The following is a 24,509-nucleotide window of genomic DNA, read 5'->3' on the forward strand; positions in this document are numbered from 1 at the left end:
TGAATTGAATTGAATTGAACACTGGATATCCCTCTGTCAAATCGCCCAGATTTGCTGCTTCCATCCCTGGTTTTATGTGTACTTGGAAAAAAAGACTGGTCATGCCCTTTTCTCAAAACAAAAAAAAGCTTTTCCAGCTGCATTGCTTGGGAGGAAGTTGCTGAAAAAAGAAAGACACAAAACTATTTTAGCTGCAATAAGTAAGTATTTTCTGTAAGCACTGCTAAATGCAAGCCTTCAAACCAAATACTTGTTGAGCTAAGGTTTATTATTTGCACGCATTTGCCATTTACTTTACAGAGCTTGGTGAAACTGCACAATGATATAGACTGCCACAACATATTGTATGCAGAATTTCATGGAAACTACTATTCATTTACACTGCAGGCTGCCACATTTATCAGTATCAGTGCACACATGGAAGAATCGGTTTGGTTACTCCATCCTAACATCTAACGACTAACATCCATTAAACTCTGATTACTTACTAAGTAAACTGATATTGATTCAGTGTAATTAGACAGTCAAGTGAAATGCACATAGGCCTCACAGTTAGTTTACAAAGATAAGCATGCACACATGGATCATTTCCCTTTTGAAGTTGACCTGTGGATACAAGGAATACCTTATAGGATAAACACCCTTGTTTTATTTCATAACTCATTTCTTAAACCCAGTAATTACACTACAAACAAGATCTTTTTTATAAAGTGCTGTGGATGTGGTCAGCTTGAATTATGTCAGCTACAATTTATTCAAATTGTGCAATGGAAAAAGAAAAAACACACATAGAAACACCTCAAACCACAATGATCCACTTCTCTGCTAGTCATTAGTATGTTCAAACAGTTAGTATTTCACCAAAACATGATGATTGTCTGACTGTTTATACAGCTAGCAAGCCGTTTTGTTATTTGATCATTTAAAGTTAGATTTGAGGTATTTTAGGTATTTACTGTACTGCTGTAAGTTGATATGAACTTGTCTAGAGTGTCATTATCTTTCAGCAGCCCAGAGAGATGAGCGGGTGTCTTACCAACTGGGCAAAGGTGATAAGGTGAATAAGGTTGCGGTGCGATCAGTAAATTGTACAGAAATCCCACCGAACAACACAAAAAACATACACATATACGCTAATACACCAAGTACATTTTCCATATTCATAAGTAACATGTGTCTGTTTCCGTTAAACTGAAAGCCTATGGTGTCTGTCAGTCAGTCAGTCAGTCAGTCAGTCATCTAGCTTACAGCCTCAGAGTTGATGGACCCTTCTAGCTTCTACAGGTCACACACACAAACACACTAGCCATCTGGCCGTGCTGTAAGTGGATGCTGGAGACTTAACTCATGCAAAGGCCTAGAGCTCAAGACCAAGGCCAATCAAAACAGTGCTAGCCTGCCTGACAAGTGAAAGGGGAAGAGGTCACTGGCCTCAGTTTCAACATCAGGGTTTCGATCAACAGTCTCTGTTGTGTTTGTCTTCTGCTGGATTGCGAAAAAGAGTAACAATTTTACCATGTAAAGTTACATTGAGAGGTTAAAGTCACTCTTTCACTCTGCTGAACTCAAACTTGCTAGCTGGTAGTAATTCATAGTTTGCCATTTAGACAGTAAAAGGCCTGCTGGCAAATTTTACAGGCAAAGGACTTTAAAGGTACAGTGTGTAGGATTTAGAGGAATCTAGTGGTGAAGTTGCAGATTGCAACCAGTTTACCTTACCCTCCCCTTCCAAGCATGTAGGGGAAACTACAGAGGCCACGGAACTTGAGCACGGAAGCTGAGAACATTTATACAGACCCTCGTGGGATAAAAGAACAAAAGATAAAATAATACTATCTGTTTCCATTGCTATTTTGGTGATTTACAGCAGACCAAATATCATCCATGCTGTCCTGTAGCAGTAAACCTGACTATAAGAGACACTGTCCAATGAATTATCTTTCAGTATTGCTCATCCCAATTCTGCACAGCACAAACTCTTTGCAAAATGCTAACATTTGCGTCTTTGGTGAGCTCACTTAGGGTGGTTAAGTTTGATCTTGATGGAGGGCAGTGCAGGCCAACCTCACAATTTCTCAGTGCATCCTGGTGTTTCCAGCTCTTAACCACTAGATGGCAGTGTGCCATATGTTTACCATACTGCATGGCCATTTAAAGAGAAACAGTGTGTTGGGGAACTCAGCTTGGTGTGCGTGCTGGTGTAATTAATGCTTGTATAAGGATCTGTTGATCAGTGATGGGGATCTGTAGTTTCAATTACTAATAATTATTACTAATAATAATAGAACATATAGTTGGACAGTGTCACAATAAAATTGGTTAAAAGCATGGCAGTAATCTACAGAAATCCAGTTTTGAGCAGATTAAGATCATAGGACATTAAAATTATGATCCAGTTTTACACTGTGAAGTCAGTACAAGGCTTTACTATTATTATTTAGTAGTATCTTTCTCTTTTGCTGCCTATGTTCTTCTCTCACTGCTCTTTACTAAGCCCCTCGTTTTTTGTTTTTTTTTAAATGAAGCTCATTCTTTAAGAAAATGTGGAAATGTCAGTGAATCTTGGGAGGGGTTGTTATCATCTCCAACATTATCTCTAAATCTCTCTGAGTTCACCGAGCCTCTGTATTGTATCATAGGGATCCGCCTTTAATTCTCCTCTGACACAACTCACTTCATCCCATGGAAGTGGCCGGTGTGTGTGTGTGTGTGTTGATAATCACTTGGGGATGTGTAAACATTAAAAACAACGTGCAGAGGGAAAGGCTTAATATCAGCAAAACAGTTGATTGGACCGGGACAGAAATTAGTGGGGGTGAGGTCACCGGCCTCATATTATCATCTTCAGTAGGCTGTAAAACCTTTATAGAAGACATTATTTGTAGTATCAGTGGCAGACTCAGGCTGAATGAGGGGCAGGGGCAAAAAACTAAAAGTTAGTAAGACATGCAGTGGGGCACCAGAAAGTCATGCTGCATTTATGTTGAAACAGCTTAGTTAGGGTTAGCATCCTAAAGGCCAATTTACAGTCTTTTCTCCACTAGAAGGGTAACCTAGAGGGCACTTTATATTCTGTTCTATTGTTTTTTTATCTAACATAAGGGCATCCAAGAGGCACCTCTGCAGGGTTTTTTTTTTTAAATGGACCTGCTAGACTGGAAAGAAGGAAACAGCTAGCCTGACTTGCCTATAAAGCTCAGTATTTACCACGTTATATCTCATTTATATAATCTGTACAAAACGTGTAAAAACGTAGTCTCATTATCATCATAAGGTTGCACAGGCAAACAGCAGAGTAAGAGTAATAGTGCACATGTACACAACCCCTGTAGACACATGTAATTTTTACATTGTGGTTTCTATACAGATCAAAGAAAGAATATATAACTTTTTATAGTTTTAATTACTGAGAGATAACCATCCCCCTGTTTGCAGTCTGTGTGCTAACCAGGGCTAACCAGCTTCATGTTTACTACAGCCATGATCTTCTGGTCTAACTCTTGGTAAGACACCAAATAAGCGTATCTCCCAAAATGTCTATAAGTATTCCTTCAGTTAGTGACATTTATTAACATTTTCCATCACAGATTTTATTCAGTGAGAAGTGGGGCACGAGCAGGTGGTCAGGTTGCCAGTCTATGTCAGGGCAGTAGTTAATTGTAATCTAACCAATAATGCATGAATACTGACAGTCACAATGGCCAGGTGCCTGACTGTGTGTGTGTGTGTGTGTGTTGGCAGTGGATTATTAATGCTCAATATTAAAGGAGCATTAGCAGATTTTCGAAAAGAATTTGCCCAAAGGTCATTCTTGTCCTTAAAAAACAGCTGATATGCCACTGATTTGGCTAATTAGTTCAAATGATTAATGCAGTTAATTACCTGTCTCACTGCCCATCATCAGAGTTTTCCATCTTTTTCCCGATCAACCTCTTTCTCTCGCATCACTGTTCTCTGAGTTTTTCCCCCTGTTTTTAGGTCGGATGGAGTCAGGCTCTGTCAGTGATTCTGCAAGCTCACTAACAGATAACACTGCAAACAGCATGGAGAAGGGAGTTTTTGGCAAGAAGGCTGGTTAGAAAACTGCTGTGAAGATAGTGGCCTTCACAGCACAATATGTTGAATAAAATAACTTGTGCTCAAGCAATGAAACATTTACTCACATGTACTACAAGTGTACCTTATTATATTAATTTCGTATAAGAATATACCTATTCTTTAATGGTCCTTTCTACAGTGTTTGTTTGGATGGGAGGTGTTGAGAGATGTTTCTGTGTTTGAGGGGGCTTGTTCCTTGAGATTCTGTTCAAAGAAAACTTTCACTGCATAAAGATTCAGTCAGTTTATGTGGTTTTTGTGGGATGAGACGTATGAATGTACACAATGTATTGATGTCCATGGTGTTTAAGTTGTCCCTGACCTTTTCTTCTACTTCTGCTTTAAGTATTCTGCTTCTGTTGTCCTCTCACTTGTTGGTAGAATGGCAGATTCAATCTTTTTTAACTTACTTGATGATTACGTCTCTTATTTTTGTCATGATCGCTGATGTAGGAGTGATTTCATATGGCAATTCCTGCTTTGTCAGTCATACCTCGTAGCATTTTTCTTTGACAACAGAGTTTAATTTAAAGAAGTGCAGAAATTGTTTTTGCATGTGTGTATGTGTATATTTGTCTCCCTCTCTGCCTGCTAGTTATACCAGTTGTTGGATTATTCCTAGCGGAAGAGGAGAGGAGAAAGGTGTAGATGTTTATGCAGACATTTTCATTATTAAAGACTTTGCCTGCAGCAAGAGGTATTGGATACAGCGAGGATAAATATGTATGGCTCACTATGGATTCATATTTCATTTGGGGTGAAGGACACATTTGTTCACCCCCCTGACACACACACACACACACACATATCCATCCTCTATATTCTGTCATGCTCTCTCACTCCTGATTAATGTGTGTAGCAGCAACAGTGGTGTGTATGTTTTTGGTAACTGGAAAGGACGATGGAGTGCATGCATCCAAACACACACACTATTTCAGTCTGCATAAAAATGTACACAAACGCACACATGTATGAAGTCATACACACACATCCAGTCTCATCATTGATTCCTTCATATACACACTTTGCTTCCAGACACAAACACACACACACACACACACATTGATAGAGTTGTGATCAAATGGAGGTCGTCAGCAGCGTAGCAGAAGGCAATATGATTTAGTTGGGGTAACATCCCTCTTGGGAAAACATGTTAGGGATGGCCTCGCTGTAAATGTGTTCGCCAACATATTTCATCCCACACTAATCTCTTGATAGTGACAGAGGGATGCGAGGGAGGCGCTAGAGGGGTCATCCATTTCCCCGGGATAACTTCCCGCTTTTGTTTTGCTATTAAAGGTCCCTCAGGAGCTGTTTAACTGCAGACCAACAGTAGCCATGGAAAGCATTAAAGTGTTAAACCAAGTGCGAGCAGCTCTGTTAAAATTTATGTTAGCATTTTGATTAATTCGCTGACAGGTTAATTATTCTTCTAATTAATGAACTGATAGCATGGCTTTTTTTTAAAAATAATTTCTTTTGTTTAATTAGCAACAAATTAATCTGGGCTAATTAACTGGTGTAATAACCAGCGGTGCCTTCAAATTTTCCAATCCTTCTGGTCTCCATTCCATTTTATTGCTCCTTGACTCGTGGTGCTATTGATAAATGAATTCATTATGTTGCTATAATTAATAATAGCATCATGGCCGGCTTTTAAGTTTCAGGGCAATATTTTATTCACTATCGGGTTCTTGCTTAAATGCTATGTGCCGCTGCGCAATAGGAAAAAAGTTTTTGAAGTCTGTGATGATTAAAAACATGATTATGTGCAGAGGATGGACTTGTATTAGGTATGTGCTCTCATAAGAAGATTAATTTGTGTGTGTGTGTGTGTGTTTGTATTCAGGATGTGCAGATAGAAAAGGAGAAGGCAGTCTACAACATCTCGGGTGGCTGCACTGCTCTGGTGGTCGTCTATTTACTGGGGAAGCTTTACGTTGGGAACGCCGGGGACAGCAGGTGAGAGACACACACTCATATACACCAATATGTAAGTTAGGTGTCTTCTCTGTGTCGCTTACCTTCGGGTGCCCTTCAGGCAGCGGGAGCAACAGTGTCTCAACTTGAATAAACAGAGTTTTGTTTTGTCTGCTGCTCTCCCTCAGAGCTATCATTATCCGGGCCGGGGAAGTCATCCCCATGTCAACAGAGTTCACGCCAGAGTCAGAGAGACGGCGACTGCAGTTCCTGGTAAGAGAGAGCCTTCCTCAGCTACTCTCTAGCGAGTTGTCATATATTAGCAGAGCTGACCTCCCCTCCCATTGAGACAGCGGCTATGCTTAGCTCTGTCTCTCTTACACTGCCTGCTCTCTTTGTCAGCTTAATAGACTATGGAATTGTTTTTCCTATCCCTCAGGCATGTCAATCTTCTTCTTTTTCTGTTTTTTTTCTTCTTTTGTTTCATATCAAAGGCCTACATGCAGCCCCACTTATTAGGTAACGAGTTTACGCATCTGGAATTCCCGAGGAGGGTCCAGAGAAAGGAGGTGGGGAAGAGGATGCTGTACCGTGACTTCACCATGGCGGGATGGTGGGTTAAATGATTTAATGGTTTTTGGACTGATTTACTTATTGAATTAATCTGTTAAAGGTCCAGTGTGTAACATTTAGGGAGGATCTACTGGCAGAAATGAATATAATATCATAAGTATGTTTTCATTAATGTATTATCACCTGAAAATAAGAATTGTTGTGTTTTTGTTACATTAGAATGAGCTGTTTTTATCAATAGATGCTGATTTATAATGCTGTTTTGTCACACATTTCACTTTTATCAAACAATTGCAGCTTCCTGCGATTTGCATATTGCACTTGGCCATATTGCGATTTAGATAATATGGCAATTAATTGTGCAGCCCTACTGTAGATGGGGCCTTTTTGGGGCGACAAATGCAGCCACCATAGTTTCTCCTACACTCTTTACAGCCTGTTCTCATTCCCAGATTGTCAAATACAAACAGGAGCAGTGTTCAGTTAGTTGCAATGTGCAACTTCACTGCTAGATACCACCAAATCCTACACACTGGACCTTCGTCTAGTACAATGCAAGTGACACAGCATGCAAACTGTTTTTTTTCCCATTTTGCATTTTTCTTCAGTGTGTGTGACAGTAGGTTTATCCTCTACCTTCCTGCTCAATTATTTAATGCTAAAACTGTTAAATGTTTTACTACCTTACACTTCCTGTGTATGTAGTAGAATCCATTTGTGAGCCCTCAGAGAGAAATTTGCTTCATGTAATTTTGCCTCACTGAAACATTCATTTGTAACATTCTCTTTGTTTGAGTGATCTGCTATAATGCCCCCTAATGAAAATAGCCAATAATAGGAATCACTATCCTATTCAGTGTGAAGAATTGTTTTTTTTTTAAAGCTTTACTGTCAGAGCGAGGCCAGGAAGTGGCCTTGACATTTTTGCCTGTATGTGTGAGAAGAAGGTAAGAAGGAATCTGTGGGAACAGCAAGGACCCAGCTCTTTATCTTTCTGTGGAGAGAGAGAGGTAAAAAAAAGTGATTGAGGAAGATGGTGTGAAGAGGAAGAAAAGAGAGATGGTGTGAAGAGGAAGAAAAGAGAGAATACATAAAGACAGAGAAACAGATGGAAATATGAGAGCGAGAGAAAATATAGTAGAGAACAGGGGCGGATCTAGAGAAATATTTATGGGGTGGCAAGAGGGTGGCATGCAGACTCTAAGGGTTGGCAGAAATTTGTGCTGATTTAATCACAAACAATCACATATATTAATTTTTGCTTGGAAAAGATAGCCTACATGGATAAGCTATGATAACTTAAAAACATTACATTATTGTGGCACGTTTAGTAAAGCATTGAATACAAATATCTAAGGGTGGCATTAGAAATCAGTATTAATAATTCATCAAGTATGCCCTCAAGTAATTGTTTCCAAATCTTAAGACATGTTTTCCAAATATATGTATTTTTTATTAAAATTAAGCCTAAAATAATCTAAATAAATGTGTAAAATGTGACAACATTTGACACCAAACTGGGGTGGCCAGGCATTTTTTAGCTGCCACCCTTTTGATCTGCCCTGGTATAGAAGAAAATACTCCATCACATGTAAATGATAATGTATTTAAAGTGTTACTTACAGTATGTTACAGTAGTGAGTGTATTTACTGAAGAATATATTTACGTATAGTTCTGAGGTACTTGTACTTGAATATTTGGATTATTTGGATTTATGCTTCTTTTACTACACTATATAGCACAATGAAATATTATTAAATATATAGTTTTTACTCTACATTTATTTAACAGCTAATCCCCTTACAGATTAAGAATTATATATAATTATATATAAAATATACTGCATTGTTACACAGTCAATAAACAGCCGTATGTAAATTAGCTAAAATTAGCTCCACCTCCACTAGCGTCAACATCAAAATGCTGCTTACACATTGATACATCAGTAATAATAATCCAATATTATATTAGAATGTACCACTGACATTGGCCTTCTTCCTGCATAATGAGTGCCTTTACCTTTAATACTTGTACGTATATTTGGTTGATAATACTTTTGTATCTCTACTGCAGTACAATTTTCAATATTTCTCAACGATGTACTTCTTCCTCCAAATGTGCCAAAAAGTATCAAATTATATTCTTTATTATTATAGTAGACTGTTATTACTGATGCATACTGGTTAACTGGTTATGGTAGAGCTAATTTTAAGTAGTTTATATGGGAGGTTGAATATATTGTATATTTTATATATTGTTCATATGTTTTTTATCTAAACTCCTAATAAACCTAGTGACTATAGTTATCAGATAAATGTAACAAGAACAATATTTGCCTAGTGGATTATAAATATGAAGTAGCATTAGCAACAATCAAGTTGTGCTTAAATACAGTTCTACAACCACTGGATTTCACTCCAGTTATTTCACAATTGAATTGTAGAAGTGTTTTAATTATGTCTGTCCCCTGTAGGGAACTGTATTATGCATATGTATACACTTATAGATATATGAGTGGTAGGTGCAGGTGACTGAGGAGAGATGAGCAGTATGTTTCCTGACAGCACCTCCGTGCGGTTGCGTTTTGCAGCGCCGGTTCAGCAGATGTAGGTCAGTCAGCGGCTGTGTTCCTTATTGGGCCCAGAACTCTCAGTCTGCTGTCTGCCTGTTTACTGTCTCAGCAATGAAGACGTCCTGTAATGTATTTTTAATCAGGTTCTACCCATAACCCTGTTATGCACATTACACCCGGACTAAGTCTGGGTCTACCCTATCAGCTGGTGTGGCTGATTGCATTAATGTGTATGGGTGTGACTTAAGTGTGTCACGTTGTATAGGTGCAGCTCAAATGCTGTAGGTACAAATGACTATTTTTTTAAGTCTCTGCAGCTTTCTGTCTGTACATGTACACTCTCTATGAGCAGCCAGTATGCCCACATGCTGTGCATGTGTGGGTGTAAGCTGTCATCCAATTCCCTCAAAGGCATCCATGATCAAGGCCACGCTCTAATAAAGGCATACAGGTCCACAGCCCACCTCTTTCTGTTTTCATCCCTCGCTTTCTTTACCTCCCCTCCCTCGGCCAGTTGGACTAAAGCGCAAGCTGGCTTTGGCCTTGCAAACTGTAATGGTGGTCGCTGTCCAGGATGGCGGGCGGTTTTGTTTTGCGATACGTTCCGGAGTGATGGATGTCGAGCGGTCGGCCGTGTTCGACATGATCCAAACGCCACATAAAAACACAGCCAGCCAGGCGGAGGGAAGGTCGGGAAGACAGTGGGTGGCAGGAGAGGACAGAGAGGACAAATGAGAAAGAAAATTGCTTCAAAGACAGAGAGAAATGAAAGAAGACCGGGGTACGTTTCAAAGATAGAAATAGGCATAAAGGAGGAGAGGGAAAAGCGAAGTAAAAGAAAAAAAATATATGAAAAAAAGATGGTGTGCAGACCACATAGGAGGGCAATGATAAATGACAATGAATGGTGCTCAAGCTGTCTCTATTTAGTGCCCGTGCCCACTACGGTATCTGTCCTCCCCCTGATCCTATAGACATTAAATGAGAGAGGAGGGAGACTAACACACACCTTCATCACTGTCATATATTTTCACTCCCTCTCCTATTCCTCCTTCTCTTCTTCCTTTCTGTTTCCATGATGCCTTTGCACTGATATGACCGAGGCATACAGCGTAGAGTCGCTGGGTCACCGCCGTTTAAAAGCACCGCACAATCTATGAAAAGCTCATTAAGGTTGGCTAAAAAGTTTATTTGAACCCAACTGTCAATTGACTCATCCGGTGCTGACACAGGCCCTGACACAAGCCCCGACACAATGTCACCTCAATGTTTGCCGTTGGGTGTGTGTGTGTGTGTTTCTGTGCACAGATCGGGATGCTGAGCACACACACTCCTAATGTTTCTGTCACCCCCTCTTTGCACCGAGCAGAGATGACATCACTCCCCTCCTCTCCTGCCCGTCACCTGCAGAGAGGATGATACCACCCGCCTCCTTCCCTCCCTGGCTCCCTCTCTTCCTCTTCCTCTCCCCTCCCCCCACCCTTTCTCAGTCAGTCTCACTTTGCAACATATCAGGCGTCCAAACAGTCCCCTTGAATGTTAAAGCGCTCAGTGTCGTGGTCAAACAGTACGGCCGTTGAGCAACTCTGCACGCCGTCGTTTTTTGGACGCTATGTCCCAGAGCAGGAAGCAGGTATTATAACAGGATTAATGTGCATCTCTCTCTTTTTGTCACACACTTGTTATCTCAAGTCTGACAGGATGGATTCGCTGTAAACACAAGTCTCGAGAGGGAGTGTGTCCCCGACAGCGGGCTCTAGGGATTTCATCCAAGATATCTTTGAAATATGACATGAAGTGTGTGTCTCAGTGTGGTAGTTTTCTATTTAGGAGCCTTACACTTTTTGAAGGTGAAATACTCAAATAAAAGAAGTTTGGAGTGATATGACAGGAGAAATAGTATTTCCCTATTTTTTTTAAATAGAGAGGTTAAGAGTTTAACCTGCCCTACTTCAATTAATGCCTCTTTTAATGCTGAATTTAACTTTTAAATAATTAATCTGCTGTTTTAGAGGTTTTCTCCACACCATAAATATTTGCAAACATTAGTAAGGAACTCTTCTACGCACCGTTATTTTGAGCTACATCTCTCTGCTCAAAAGAGGTTGCAAACTGTATTTCTGTGTTTGTGGGCTGCGTTCTCTGTGATAGTCCTCGCTCTGCACACTGTTAAAAAAGTGCTGAGTACAGCAGTATAGCGCTCGCCTAAGGTGGAAACATATGGTCTCTCTGAGTGGAACCAGCAGTAATGTAAAAACCATCCCAGTCCCTGCTAATCTGCTTCACAGCAGCTGAAATACATTGGATAAGGTGTGTGGCAGGCCTGGGTCACATGATATCTGCACTTTAGGTTTTTTTAAGCAGCTTTTTAGACCAGATAGCTGTTATCATCTGTGTTTGTTTTATTGTCAAAAGCATTCTACATTCATTTCAAACAATTTGTTCCTTCATTTCCTCCATTGTAAAGGCTAAAATAAATGTACTAAATGTTATTTGATCCAGGTAACAACTCTTTCAAACAGAGCTAGATTTTTCTATTCATATCACCTGATGTGAGTTGTGAATGGAAAACTCTCTCCTGGCAGCTCTGCTGAAATGGGCTCAGATTTGTAATGTTTCTGATACTATATAGTGACACAGCTGTTCTTCTGAAGTAAAACTGTTCATGGGTGAAAATTATACTCACTACAAGCATGTCTCTAAGCTGTGGAGGTGAAAAGTGTATCTTAAGACCTGGCATGAATACATACAGTATTTTTCCTTATACTGCAGCTCTGGCTGGTGCCAGTCTGAAGATGGTAAATTATTCATTAGTTGGGAAAGTTTAAACACCGCTCTGAGAGCAGGGGAATGTAAACGTGGATACTTTTGCATCATTCAGCTGCTTTACATGCAGGCTTTCAGATACATACATGCACACACACACACACACACACACACAACTGCAGCAGGCAGTCACAGAAAACCAACAGTAATCCAAGAGATAGACGTCTCACTCTTTGTCACTAGGGAGACTTTTACAAGATCCGTTAGAAAGAAAAAAAGGAGGGAAATATGCTAAGGCTCTGTGTCGTTCTGTGTGATGTCTGGGAGGATTTTTTTTTTCCTCACCGTCTCTCTTTTTCCTCTTAGCATACTCTTTCTCTCTGTGCCAGTCACCTCAGCAGCAAGGCCTACTGGGGGTGCACGGAGGCAATGTATCTCCAGGGCACATGTGTGCTGCCTGCCATAAACCAAAAACCCATTAAAGTGTCCTCTCTCCTCTGCACAGGGCGTATAAAACCATCGAGGACGATGACCTAAAGTTTCCCCTGATCTACGGTGAAGGGAAGAAGGTAAGAAGTGCTTGGCGGCTACTTGCTGACAGAGTTACTCCCACGGCCTTGTGCGCCTCGCCTGTAATCAAAGCTCGCTAGGGCACCATTAGTCAGCCCCTAGCACCTCCAGCCCCCCTATCCTCCCCTGTCACTGTGCGGAGGAGCCAGCTAGTGGAAAGCATTCATGGCCGCTTTTTCCACAAGGATTCACATCCTGCACTAACCTACGGCACAGAAAATATCTCTGCTCTAATGGACTTTTATGTCCCTCAGCGGGTAGAAATGTAGCACTTACACAGCTAGGGGTCAAAGGTGGGACTCCCATCGGGGGCACCCATTAGAGGATGAAAATGTGACCAAAGACAGATGAAAAGTGTCCAAAAAGTCACATATGTTAATACTACGGAATACTACGTCACTAAAACACTGACTTTCGGGAGAATCTTGTCAGTGTTTTGATACAAGAAAAGGTCAAAAGCACACTGCACACTGTTCATGACATTTCCTATTCCCTAAGTGATGCTGCACATGTGGTGGTGTGTGGCACCTTGTCCATGTTGCATTGAAAAGGTCAGATTAGAAACATGATAGATGTGAATATGTTCTCACTGTGGCCTTCTCCAGTTTTTCTTTAACACAGACAAACTGTAGATTTATGTTAGACTGATGACTGGGGCAGATGTCACCTCACCGTGCTCTCTGCCTGCAACCACACTCGGGTTTACCCCTTGCACAGTTGGCCGTGCCCACGTCGCGTCTTCTCCCTTTGAAGTAAGGCACAGAGATGGATGGCTAGATAGAGCAAGGGGGCTTTGTGCGAGGGAGAGGAACGTCAGAGCACTTCAAAGCCCGGCGCGAAGCCTGCTGGGCCCCAACGCTCAACAATTAATCCCAGGATGTTTCCCCTACTCTGCCGGAGGAGCTTTGCCGCCACTTTGAAACGCTCTCCCTTCTATCCACCTCTCTGTGCTGCATACTGATCCAGGCTCATTCCTAGCAGGCCTCACTTACCCTTTCGTACTGCTCTCCCCATCCTTATGCGCCTCCATATCTCGTACGCTGTACAGTAGATTCAATTAGCCCAGTTCTCCCGTCCTGTGCCAGCAGCCATATTTAGAAGCGTCGATGGCGATCTGTGCAGACAGTAGGTGTCAAAAAGAGTTTTGTACAGCTTACAAATGAGTTTGATGGCGCCTGGGACTCAGGGAACGATCGTTAGGCACTTACAGAACTGGAAGATGCTGACGATGAGCTTGTGTTTATTTGCCCTAAATGCTGCTCATCCATCCAGATAATGATTCCCACTGGGAGTAGCCTGTATCCGTCAGTGAAATGTGGCTAGGGGTGTGTCATGCAGGTTATTCTTTACAATGATCAGGGATTAATGCAGTAGACTCACAGACAGGCCAAGAAACACAAGCAGTGAGACTAACTGACTGGTTTTAAACAAGTTAGCCAAATGAAGAGAAATTAATGTGTGAACAGTAAAACTATGACCCAAACTGTCCTTATAGACCTATTTCCTGGTTCAGTTTCAACTCACTGTTCTTGCCACACTGTAGCTGTGGGCATTACTTTGGTGATATATGATATATTATTATAATATAACAGATCATGAGCATCATGACCGATTGAAATGACGGCGAAAGCTACAAATATAAAACACTACACTTAAAATATCCCTTAAGACACCCACTGTCTCTGTCTTGTCTTTTGTTCAGTAAAAATATATATATTGTTTTTGAAAGAGCCTCTCCATTTACTTGGTGGTTGTTTTGTTTGACTCCGATGGAGGCTGTGCTTTACATATGTCTGATCTTTTGCAGGCTCGTGTGTTAGCGACCATTGGGGTCACCAGAGGTCTCGGGGACCACAATCTCAAAGTGCATGACTCCAACATCTACATTAAGCCCTTCCTGTCCTGCTGCCCAGAGGTAGGCTCCATTTTAAATTGTGCCCTTCATTATGTCCTCCAATCACTCATTCACATTATCCTTTATACATAACTGTGTGTGAACTTTTAATATTTGTTATAAAAGTTTGGGAATTTGCTTGTTTTTACTGTCACTTCAATTTACGATTTCCTAAATTTCAACTATTTGAATTACAAAACAAAACAACTTACAAAACAAAAAAACAAATTACAAAAAAGCAAATCAACATCACATCATCGACATAGAGCATTTATGCAAATGAGAAATAAAAAACAAAATAAAGGAAATGCAACTCACATCATTAATAACAATGTGTTAACAATGTTACAGTACTTTACAGTGGATCTTTCCTTTTGTCTTACCTCATAACCTCTACTTCTTGATAAAAAGAGCACAGAGGTAATGATGTAAAATGCCTTTGGCCATTAACAGTCCACACTGTGAACTATGTGGTCAAGTGCACATTAACATTCCCCAACGGTCGTCGCTCTCAAATGACTCCTTTCCTTTCCAGTGTCTACTGCACATGATTGCAGTAGTCACGCAGCCCATGAATTCTCTTGATCTTTAATTCATTGCCCTCTGAGTTCAGTCATAGTTCAGCTTACTTTTTGATGTTGTATTTCTTTTCAGATTTTTTTCCTTTGAGGTGCTTGTAGTCTCTATTGTTTCAGACAGAGTGTAAACACGTTATTAGTATATGTACGACATGTCAAACCTGATCGTTAGACGTCTCGCTGGATGCTAAAATGAAGGGGAAAAATAGACAATTACTAATAAAGGAATCATATGTGTGGGAGAACACCCTGCAGTGATTGTGAAAAAACCTTCTTGCAAAGTTAAAATAAGTGATTTCTCTCAGGTAATAAAAAGGTCTCAGAAAAAAAGCTTACTTTGACACTTGGAGTCATCACACTCATCATGAGATCAAATATGGGCATTGGGTTGGAAATCAAATGATTTGGTCATGACCCCTCTTCCGCAGATGTTTTGTTGCTGTTGAAATCCCTGTTTTGAAATTGATTCTAGGAACTGCCCTCTCTTTCATGTATTGATAGCCTCAGTCCTTTTCTCTCTTGCAAAGCTTGACTTAAATCACAAGGTTTACCACAACATGGAGTCTCATGATCAATGCGGAGGTCATTCTGATTCCATTTCACGGTCGCTGTGGTCATTGTGTGCTCTTTTCGCAGTAGTCTCTGCAGTAAGTTGGCGTAAACAGGCAACTCCCCCAGGGTAGCAAAGGAATTAGTTGAACCAACCAAACTATAGCATTTTTCTTTTTTTCTTTTTGAGTCCATACTTTGCTTGCTATTACACTGTGTGCAGTTGCTTTTAGAAAAAGAATATATTAGGAAGATGTTCCCAAACAAATGGGAATTAAATGGTGATGTTACACACGTTACAAAATTATATTTTAAATTTATTTTGTTGTTTGTGGTACTCATTTCAATTAAAAATTCAACAGTAATATGTCCTTCAAGGATGATTAACACAAGGGCTAACCACCTTAGAATAATATGTGAATGTCGGAATAAAGGGTGTTTTTCCTGTTCTTTCTCTTCTTCGGGCATTGTGTATACGCAGCAATAGCCTATTATGTAACATCTTCACAGGGATTTCGTGCAAAAGGTTCAAATAATTCCTAGAAACCATGCACCTCTCAACTTTTGCCTTGTTTTTCCCCTTCACCTTCAGGTCAAAGCCTACCCTTTGGCGCAGTACGAGCATGGGGCTGACGATGTTCTGGTGCTGGGAACTGATGGTCTGTGGGACGTCCTCTCTAACCAGGAAGTAGCTGAAGCAGTCACCTGTTTCCTGGCAAACTGCGACCCCGACGACCAGCACAGGCACGTTCACTCATCACACAGCTGCAGCCGCCAGTCGTGCCTGAACTTCCCCTCACCCCTGTCTTATTTGTAGAGGATGAACGTTGTTATCTTGTTGTAATTATGCAAATTTCCAAATATTAGATAAGTAATGTCTCTGATATCAAAGAAAAGCTTGTAAGACTATTAATTGGGTGCTCTGACACTTCTCTTGTTAGCTTGGTTTCAAAAGTTCACCACAGTATTTTCATTCCCCCGATCTGGTTGTGGCCAGATGTACTTCAAGTCAAATACTGTGCATTATTATTATTATCAGATGTGACCATTTATCTTATTGTATATCACCATGCTATGACTACGCCTTAACCATTTATCACTTTTATTATGTCAGGTACACAATGGCAGCTCAAGACCTCGTAATGAGAGCACGCGGGGTGCTGAAGGACCGCGGTTGGAGGATATCCAATGACAGATTAGGCTCTGGAGATGACATCTCTGTCTACATCATTCCCCTCATGTACGGCAACAAGCAGAACTAGCCAAGCTAGGAAACGACAACTACCACTGAAACATAACCCTGCCTTGATCCCCCAACTTGACCTCTGCAGTTTCCCTCATCCCTTGTGCTCTTTTTAAAGTGCTTTAGTGTGGACTCCGCTGAGGGTTCCAAGATGTTTCTGGTCAGAGTTGGGATTTATGTCCAGGCCATTTTCCCCTTGATCATCTTTAATCAGGATGATCATATTTTTTTCTGGCCCTTTTCTTTTTTTAATAGAAATGAAACTGTTAATAGCCGAATCATGAAAAGAACTGTTGAAGAGTTGAACGACTGATTTATTTTATTTTATTTTATTTTATTCAATCTCGAGGAAGCCATTGTGAATCTATTTGTGGGGTGATGCCAGAGGGTTTGAGAGCAAGGGTTCTCATGGATGCGATGGTGACGTGCATCTCAGGATTGCTGTTACTAACTAATGCACAATATTTATAAATGTGAAAATGTAAATACTCCCAGGCATAAGACATTTAATAAGTGTGTTTGGTTGAACACCTGTACAGTGTATAAAAAAAACAAACCTGAAGACTGATGTCCTGCATATATGAATCATACATCCTCTGTCCCATGTAGAGCTTTTAATTTAGCCATGTGCAATTGTTAGTCTGTTTTACCAAAGGAGAAAAAAAAAAAGCTTTCTGTAGATTGTACGTCACCTGGTTCTCCTAATTCTGCAGTTGCTATTTTGGTTCATTTGTACCCCTTGCATTGCAATACTGTGCTTACTATTAAGGAAAACTGCTGCTTCTGTTGAAATTGAACACATTTATGAAGAATACACTACTATGAGGAGTCACCTTCAACCCTGCTTACATCTCATCATACTATTAAATCTAGCCCAGTTTTTACGTTAATTATTATTATATAATTATTAATTAAGAAGTAATAACATAGTATCCAAAATAATATCTGTTGCACTCATTCACCATTAGCCATCTACCTCATAATTTTCTTCCTTTTATTGTATTACACATAACACATGCTGTCTTTGTCTTCTTTGACTGTTTGCATGCTATGTCAGCTGAATCATCAGCTGCTACCTGTGCCATTATTCAGAGTTACATTGGTATGATTTGCTCGTGTATCTGCAAGATTTGTAAACGTTTTCAGAAAAGCACTGAGCAAAGACAAAAAGCCTCCCAGGGAACTGTGTGAAGGTTATACTGTTGTAGAAAATATGTAGAATGCTAAAAAAAAAAGAAAAAACCCACTGCCATGACCTAATTTTTTACCTTTTGTCAGTATCAGTTGGATACATTGTCCCTATTAAGATAAACCTATCCTTATGAATAGCAGGTGCCTCCAACAGTATATTCAAGATTATCATTGCAGACAGTTATACAAACATGTACCTTATGTCTCTCTACAATCATCTTTGTTCCCTGATTCAGTGGTCTTCCACAGTTTGGTTCATTTAGGTTTAGGTCGTAGTTTTCAGCTGCTATTAATTGTGCACAAATATTGTATGTTAACTGCTGTACGAGTGTCTGGAACTGGTGAAACATGGAACAGACAGTAATTTAATTTCAATGTGCAAAATGTAAATAACGTTTTCAGTGGACACTTCTTTCTTTTACTATAAGTGATGTACATCTTACTGAGTGAAAATACATAATTTGTACTGTTTTGGAAACCTAGAACAGTGTAAAAAAAGGTTTACATGGTCACTTTTCTGCTCTATTAAAAAATGGACAATTTCTGACCTTTTTAACATTTTTTCCCACATTAATGATATCAGGTATTTCTTGTGTATATATATGTATACACAGAGTATATTATTAAGTAACCCAGCAGTATATAATGGAATCCAAATAGCCTTTCCTTTACCAGTTTTAACATTAAAGTGATGTACAAAGCATCGCTAATGCTAGACCATTAATACAATATATATGATTTTGAAATTAGCCATTTTTCATGAGTACTTTTAGTAGTATAGTATATGGATGCTAATACTTTTGTACATTTACTTAAGTAATCAGTAGTATTTTTACACTGTAGCATTGCAACCTTTACTAAAGTAAAAGATCCGAATACTTATTTCATCACTGCCTGCCTGCACTGTGTTAAAACACCCAGACAGACTCCCTTACACTCCAGTAACTGTATAGAATAAGACTATCACCACTCTAACAAACTGTGTCAAGTGAGTCCCAAAGCAATATGTGGATGAAGGGTATCAGTTCACAGAATAGCCTGACAGAAGATTTCATGGTAGAGGCTGCTGTGAGGGGCGTAATTTGACTCTAAAGCACACACACAACCCGAAGTGATGAAAGACAACTTGATAACTTGATCAAAAAAAAAAAAGATGAGAGGTTCATCCCCATTTCAATTCACCTTTCACTTTAATACAGTGAGAGTGGGTGTGGTACATTGAGGAATAACCTCCTGAGTCTTAAGTGAAACTGCTGTGATATCAAATACTTGAGAGAGTGAAGATAGAAATCAAACCACAAGACTGGATCTTTCATAGTTCATGACATGACAGAGGTATCATATGAAATAATATGCATTCCATAGTGAGAGATGGATTGTGGAGCAGTGAAAGGACACTTGACGCTTTTTGGCACCAGAGAACTTACATTAAACACTCGACAACTCGTTGCGCTCACAATGTTGGTATGAATCAGCTTTTAATGCCCTTTCAGAAAGCCAGCATCACTCAGCTTAGTTTTGATAATCGCCAGCGTTTTATTTAGAAATGGATCAAAATAGCCTCATACTGATAAGAGATAACGTGACACTAAAAATGTGAAACTCATGCTGGTAACAGTTTTACAGATGGCCAAACCTGAAACACATTGAGTTTCAATCAGCCAGGGACAGTGATGTGTCCAACACTATCAGATAGTTTTAAGTTCTATGCATTTGCAAAAAGAGTTAGCTAGTAAATTAGTTCATAGTAGATGGAATTGTAGCAATAGCAGGTTAAAATAAGAAAGTCATGATGGTTTGACAGTGATTCAGCCTGCACAACAGCAGGGATCTGAAACTGAAGTAGCTAAATGGAATTCAGCCATCATGAATTTCACCACTTACTCCTGTGCTATTCCTACTGAGACATGTCAAAATGTCTCCCATGAAAAGGACTTATACAGTGTGTCCTTTGGTTTCTTTTATTCCTTACAAACCATTTTGTAACTGTGCTACCACTTAATATGCACAGCTAATTTTGACTGAAATGTCATGTCTTTGTTGGTTGATGTAAGATTTCTACCTCATTTGTATCTCTTTATTTTAGCAAGTATCTTTTTCATTTATTTCCTATTTTCCATTTCTTTTCTTTTTTTAAAGCAGAATATGGACTTTTTTATGTCTGAAATAAAGCTAAAATTAAAAAAAGTAAACAAGAAGCAAAGGATGGATAAATAAATGCTCTGATTGATAACGGAGCACAAAGCCAGGAAAGGTTTCTGGACCACACACACGTTCAACAATAGTAACTTTTATAACTCAAATTCAGGTTTAGTTCAATTCCTGTTATCCTACCCACACGTTAAGATACGAGCACCACACACATCTTTATGAATGCCTTTACACACACTCAGACGATCATAATGTGCTATAGTGGGAGTCTCACACTCCTGGGTCCTCTGCAGGAGCTGGAGGGCCATCTGGTCCCCACAGGCCAGCGCCGCATCCTCCTCCAGTCAGGCCAGAACTGATCTGGCACTCCACTCCTACTCTCCACACGTGTGTGTGTGTGTGGTCCAGATTGGATGACGGCAATGATGACACAGTCATTCCTGTGGGTGGCTTGTTTTTCCAAGGTTGCAGCACTCCCACCCCACCCGTGGACAGATCAGAGGGAGATGCTGAGTGGGCTTGCAGTGAAATACTCATCTCTTGTACTGGAAAGGTGACTCGCTGCTGGGGCCACCGCCTTCAAGCCTCCTTTCAGGAGAGGATTAAGTGAAAAGATACTATTTTTTTTATATTATTTTTGACCTGCAACAAACCAACTACCAACTAATGATAATTTTTATTAACGATCTTTGTTTTTCATTTTCTAAATAATAGTTTTTTGTCTGACTAGCAGTTCAAAACCTAAAGATATTCAGTTTACTATAATGGCAGACAAGAAAAAAAGCAGGAAATCTTCACATTTGAGAGGCTGGAAGAATCATGTTTGGCACTTTTTCTTGAAAAACGACTTGAACGAGGAATCAATTATTAAAATAGTTGCCAAATCATTTCCTGGCAACCGAGCAATTGTTTAAGCTCTTCTTGCTGGCGATTATTCTGTTGATTTCAAATTGATTAATCATTTATTACATACAATGTCAGAAAAATGCGAAACTGACCATCACAATTCTTCAGAGCCCAGGATGACATGATCAGGTTGCTTCTCTTCTCCAACAAACAGTCCAAAACCCAAAGAGAATCCCACTTTTTTGGCATTTTTCTTGACAAACCGTCAAAAATGTTGATCAACTCCCCAATTAATCAACTAATTTATTTCAGAACTAATTCCAAACATGTTGCGTTACAGAAGCAGCACGTGTTAAGGTATCTGGTGAAAACAGAGTACGCAAAAGGGTCGACTGTCCTGTCAGGACAAGGGTGCGGCTGCTTCAACGGTGCAGCTGTGATACCCATCTGAGCAAGCCGATTTTCCACAGGGGGGCTCTAATTTACTGCTTTAGGGCTTTGGCTGCCTGAAGTATAATTTATCTGCGGCCCGGCTCAAATGAGAGCTTTGACACAAGATGGATGAGAAGGACATGGGCTGCCTCTGCACTGCTCACTGATCCATAGGCTGGCTCTCTTTACAGCCAGGATATGATAAATGATGTTTGGTTTAACCCCGGAGGCTGGATAACTTGAATTTCTTACACGAGACGGACAGTTGTTTGAATACATCTAATGCAGACCTGTAGGGCTGCTACTCAACAGGCTTGACAATAACAGTTCTCCTGTGTGTGTTTACTAGCTCGCTTCTTCTCTTTAAAAGGAAAAGCACCCCCTTTTCAACCTACGTCTATCTCTACAATGAGGAGCTGGAGTAAAATTTATTGTTTTAATACCAGCACAGATGCTAGTGGGAAGAGCTGTGGCCCAAGATGAACATAACTCTGCCTAACACACTATCAAGTGTGAACTCATAAATATTTCATGAGTCTTCTTGGAAGGTCAAACGCAGGATTCAATGTTCAGTCAGTCAGTCATTGAGTGAGCGGCGTGCTATCATCATCAGGGCAGTGGGGGTCTGAGAGCACAAGACTGGAAAACCCTGCATGGGTTTCATCGACCCGGGCTGCCTGGCCCCTGCAGCCAATCAAAGCTCATTACCCATTCCGGTCCCCACCCCCATCACGAGACCCCTGACTGCCCATACTAATGTGATACAGAGCAACCAGATGCTGTCAGGCAGCAGCAGAGGGAGGATTTCAAAAGGTTAACTCACAACGCACGACCCACATCAGGGCTGCGCTCCCAGACTTCAGTGAGGACACCACTGCTGAAACGCCTGTGGAGGGTGGGGGGTGGGGGTTAGGTCATGTGCTGCGTCTGTCTGTGCAGAGTTCGAGCACTGAGGCACACACCATCCAGATTTAGCATAATAATCAGATTATTTGGTGAACAGTGCCAGCAGCACTGCCCTGCAGAGATGGGGTGTTTAGGTGCAGGAGGAGCACACGCTATCTGCCCCAGTGTCTGACGGTATGCAGCATTAACAACAAAAGACGTCGGGGAGGACCATAAAGCCAGCTTGTGTGTCAGAGCAGATGTATTGTAGGATACCTCTGTGGGCAGCAGGAGCCACGTCACTCCTCTCTCCTCATAGCAACAGTACTGTTGACCTACATGCTTTCTGCACAGCCCACTCCGCCTGAGGTGGTGGAAAACTATGCAAATCCATAGCAGATATCGACTTCCTCGTGCATTTTAAAAATGTGCATACAAATTATTTAAAAACTTGCATATCGGATTTCCATCCAACACAAGCAAGCTTCCTCCTCCATCCTGCAAATACAGAAAAAGGGGGGGGATTATGGTACCAATTAAAAAAAAAAATCAAACGCATGTCAATGAATAATCATCAGCAGTGCAAAAAATTCAAACTACACACAGCAAAGTGCTTTTCCCCCACAGTTATTCTCTATTTTATTGGATGAAACATGATACAGTTCTCAAACGGCTTCAGCTCAAAATGCAACAATGCAACCACAAGCCATTTTTCCTTTTACAAGCATTACATTGCAGCTTCAAACGGAACACGGTAGCTATGTCACTCCAGCAGTGTGCATTACCTGTTAAAACCGTATAACAGCGTTGAAGAGCAGGGGGGAGCTCTTTTTTTTCCCCTTCCCTCGGCTGGAAGTGAAGGCACCAGCACTGGCAAGGCAGTAGCTTGCGCAGTCATCTCCATAGCGGGCAGTGTCACAACCCAACCAACAGCACAAACTACTACCTCAGCCAGTACGTGGTCACAATGCGAGAGGAGGACGGGGGGAGAACGAGGATGTTAAAGAAAAGAAAAAAAAAAGAGACTGGAAGAATATCGTCAAGCTAGCGAAAACGCAACCAGCCTCGACTACGGCGACATTCCCGTGCAGCAGCTGGAGCGGGTCCGTACTCTCCCCGCTCCGCTCCTCTTCTGTGCCTTGAAATAAGAGGGAAACCCCGCCCAAGCAGACCTGCTCCCTCCGTTGCTCTCCTCCTCCTCCTCCTCCTCCTTCCTCTTTTTCTTCAGTGCAAACCACAAAGCGCTCCTCTCCCCTCATATGACCTACTGGATGATCTGAAACTCGGGCTCGGAGACCTCCAGGGGACACGGAGAGGGAGTCGAGGAGTCCCTACTACAGCATGCGGGGGTGTAATGTCGTGTGAAGAGGTGTTTTGTGTTCCAGAGGTTGTTCCTGTTGTCACTGTGGGGTTGTAACCTACTGCACAGTGACACCCAGTATTGTAACTGCAACTACAAGGGAGTGAGAGACTAAACTTGTACACCGGAGCCTCGTTATGTTCTATTAAAAATGTCCCTCAACTTCAAACTAGATTAGGTATTAACACCAGGAAATACACATAAATACATAACATACTGTAATGCCACACCTTAATATCAATACATGGTATTAATATAATGTGGTGGTATTCTTCATTAATAATGTGGACTTGATGCACAATAACATTACAATATGATCATTTTATAGTGAAATATTCACATCCAATTCAGAATCATTACAACTAATGTAAAATTCAATATTTTCTGCAGCATTATAAATACATTTCTCTGTGATTCAGCCTGACATATTTGGTAGAAGTGGTTCGTTTCTCAGCCACAAACTCACACACAACATTTAACTCTTACAATGGCTACTTCTTGTTACAATTCTTCTCCTAAAATGGGCTGAGAGCAGTTAAAGGTTCAGTGTGTAGGATTTAGTGGCATCTAGTGGTGAAGTTGCAGATTGCAGCTAATTGAATGCTGCTGGCGTCTGTACCTGGGACCTGCGAATGAGAACGGCCTGTGAAGTGTGTAGGAGAAACTACGCTGACCGTGAAACCTGCAAATAAAAAAGGGCAAAATGCTCTATCTAGAGCCACAATTTGGTTTGTCCATTCTGGGCTACTGTAGAAACATGGCGGTTCAACAATGACGACCTCCACGTAAGGCAACTTGTGGCATCTGCAGATAAAAACAGCTCATTCTAAGGTAACGAAAACATAATGATTCTTATTTTCAGGTGACCTATGAATATTAT

General features: G+C 40.7%; 1 protein-coding gene across 1 annotated transcript in view; it reads left to right on the plus strand.

The window, feature by feature from the left end:
• ppm1h (protein phosphatase, Mg2+/Mn2+ dependent, 1H) overlaps nucleotides 1-18,485 on the plus strand; it is a 32,430-nt gene extending 13,945 nt beyond the window's left edge. The window contains exons 4-10 of the mRNA XM_035664298.1: nucleotides 5,948-6,060; nucleotides 6,207-6,291; nucleotides 6,513-6,631; nucleotides 12,436-12,499; nucleotides 14,308-14,415; nucleotides 16,114-16,265; nucleotides 16,636-18,485. Of these exons, the coding sequence (XP_035520191.1) occupies nucleotides 5,948-6,060; nucleotides 6,207-6,291; nucleotides 6,513-6,631; nucleotides 12,436-12,499; nucleotides 14,308-14,415; nucleotides 16,114-16,265; nucleotides 16,636-16,783 (789 nt within the window). The 3' untranslated portion in view covers nucleotides 16,784-18,485. The remainder of the gene's footprint in view (nucleotides 1-5,947; nucleotides 6,061-6,206; nucleotides 6,292-6,512; nucleotides 6,632-12,435; nucleotides 12,500-14,307; nucleotides 14,416-16,113; nucleotides 16,266-16,635) is intronic.
• Nucleotides 18,486-24,509: the final 6,024 nt, after the last annotated feature.

This window comes from Morone saxatilis, unplaced genomic scaffold (genome assembly GCF_004916995.1).
Source record: "Morone saxatilis isolate NCDOM2014 unplaced genomic scaffold, NCSU_SB_2.0 Contig2, whole genome shotgun sequence".
Lineage (NCBI taxonomy): Eukaryota > Metazoa > Chordata > Actinopteri > Moronidae > Morone > Morone saxatilis.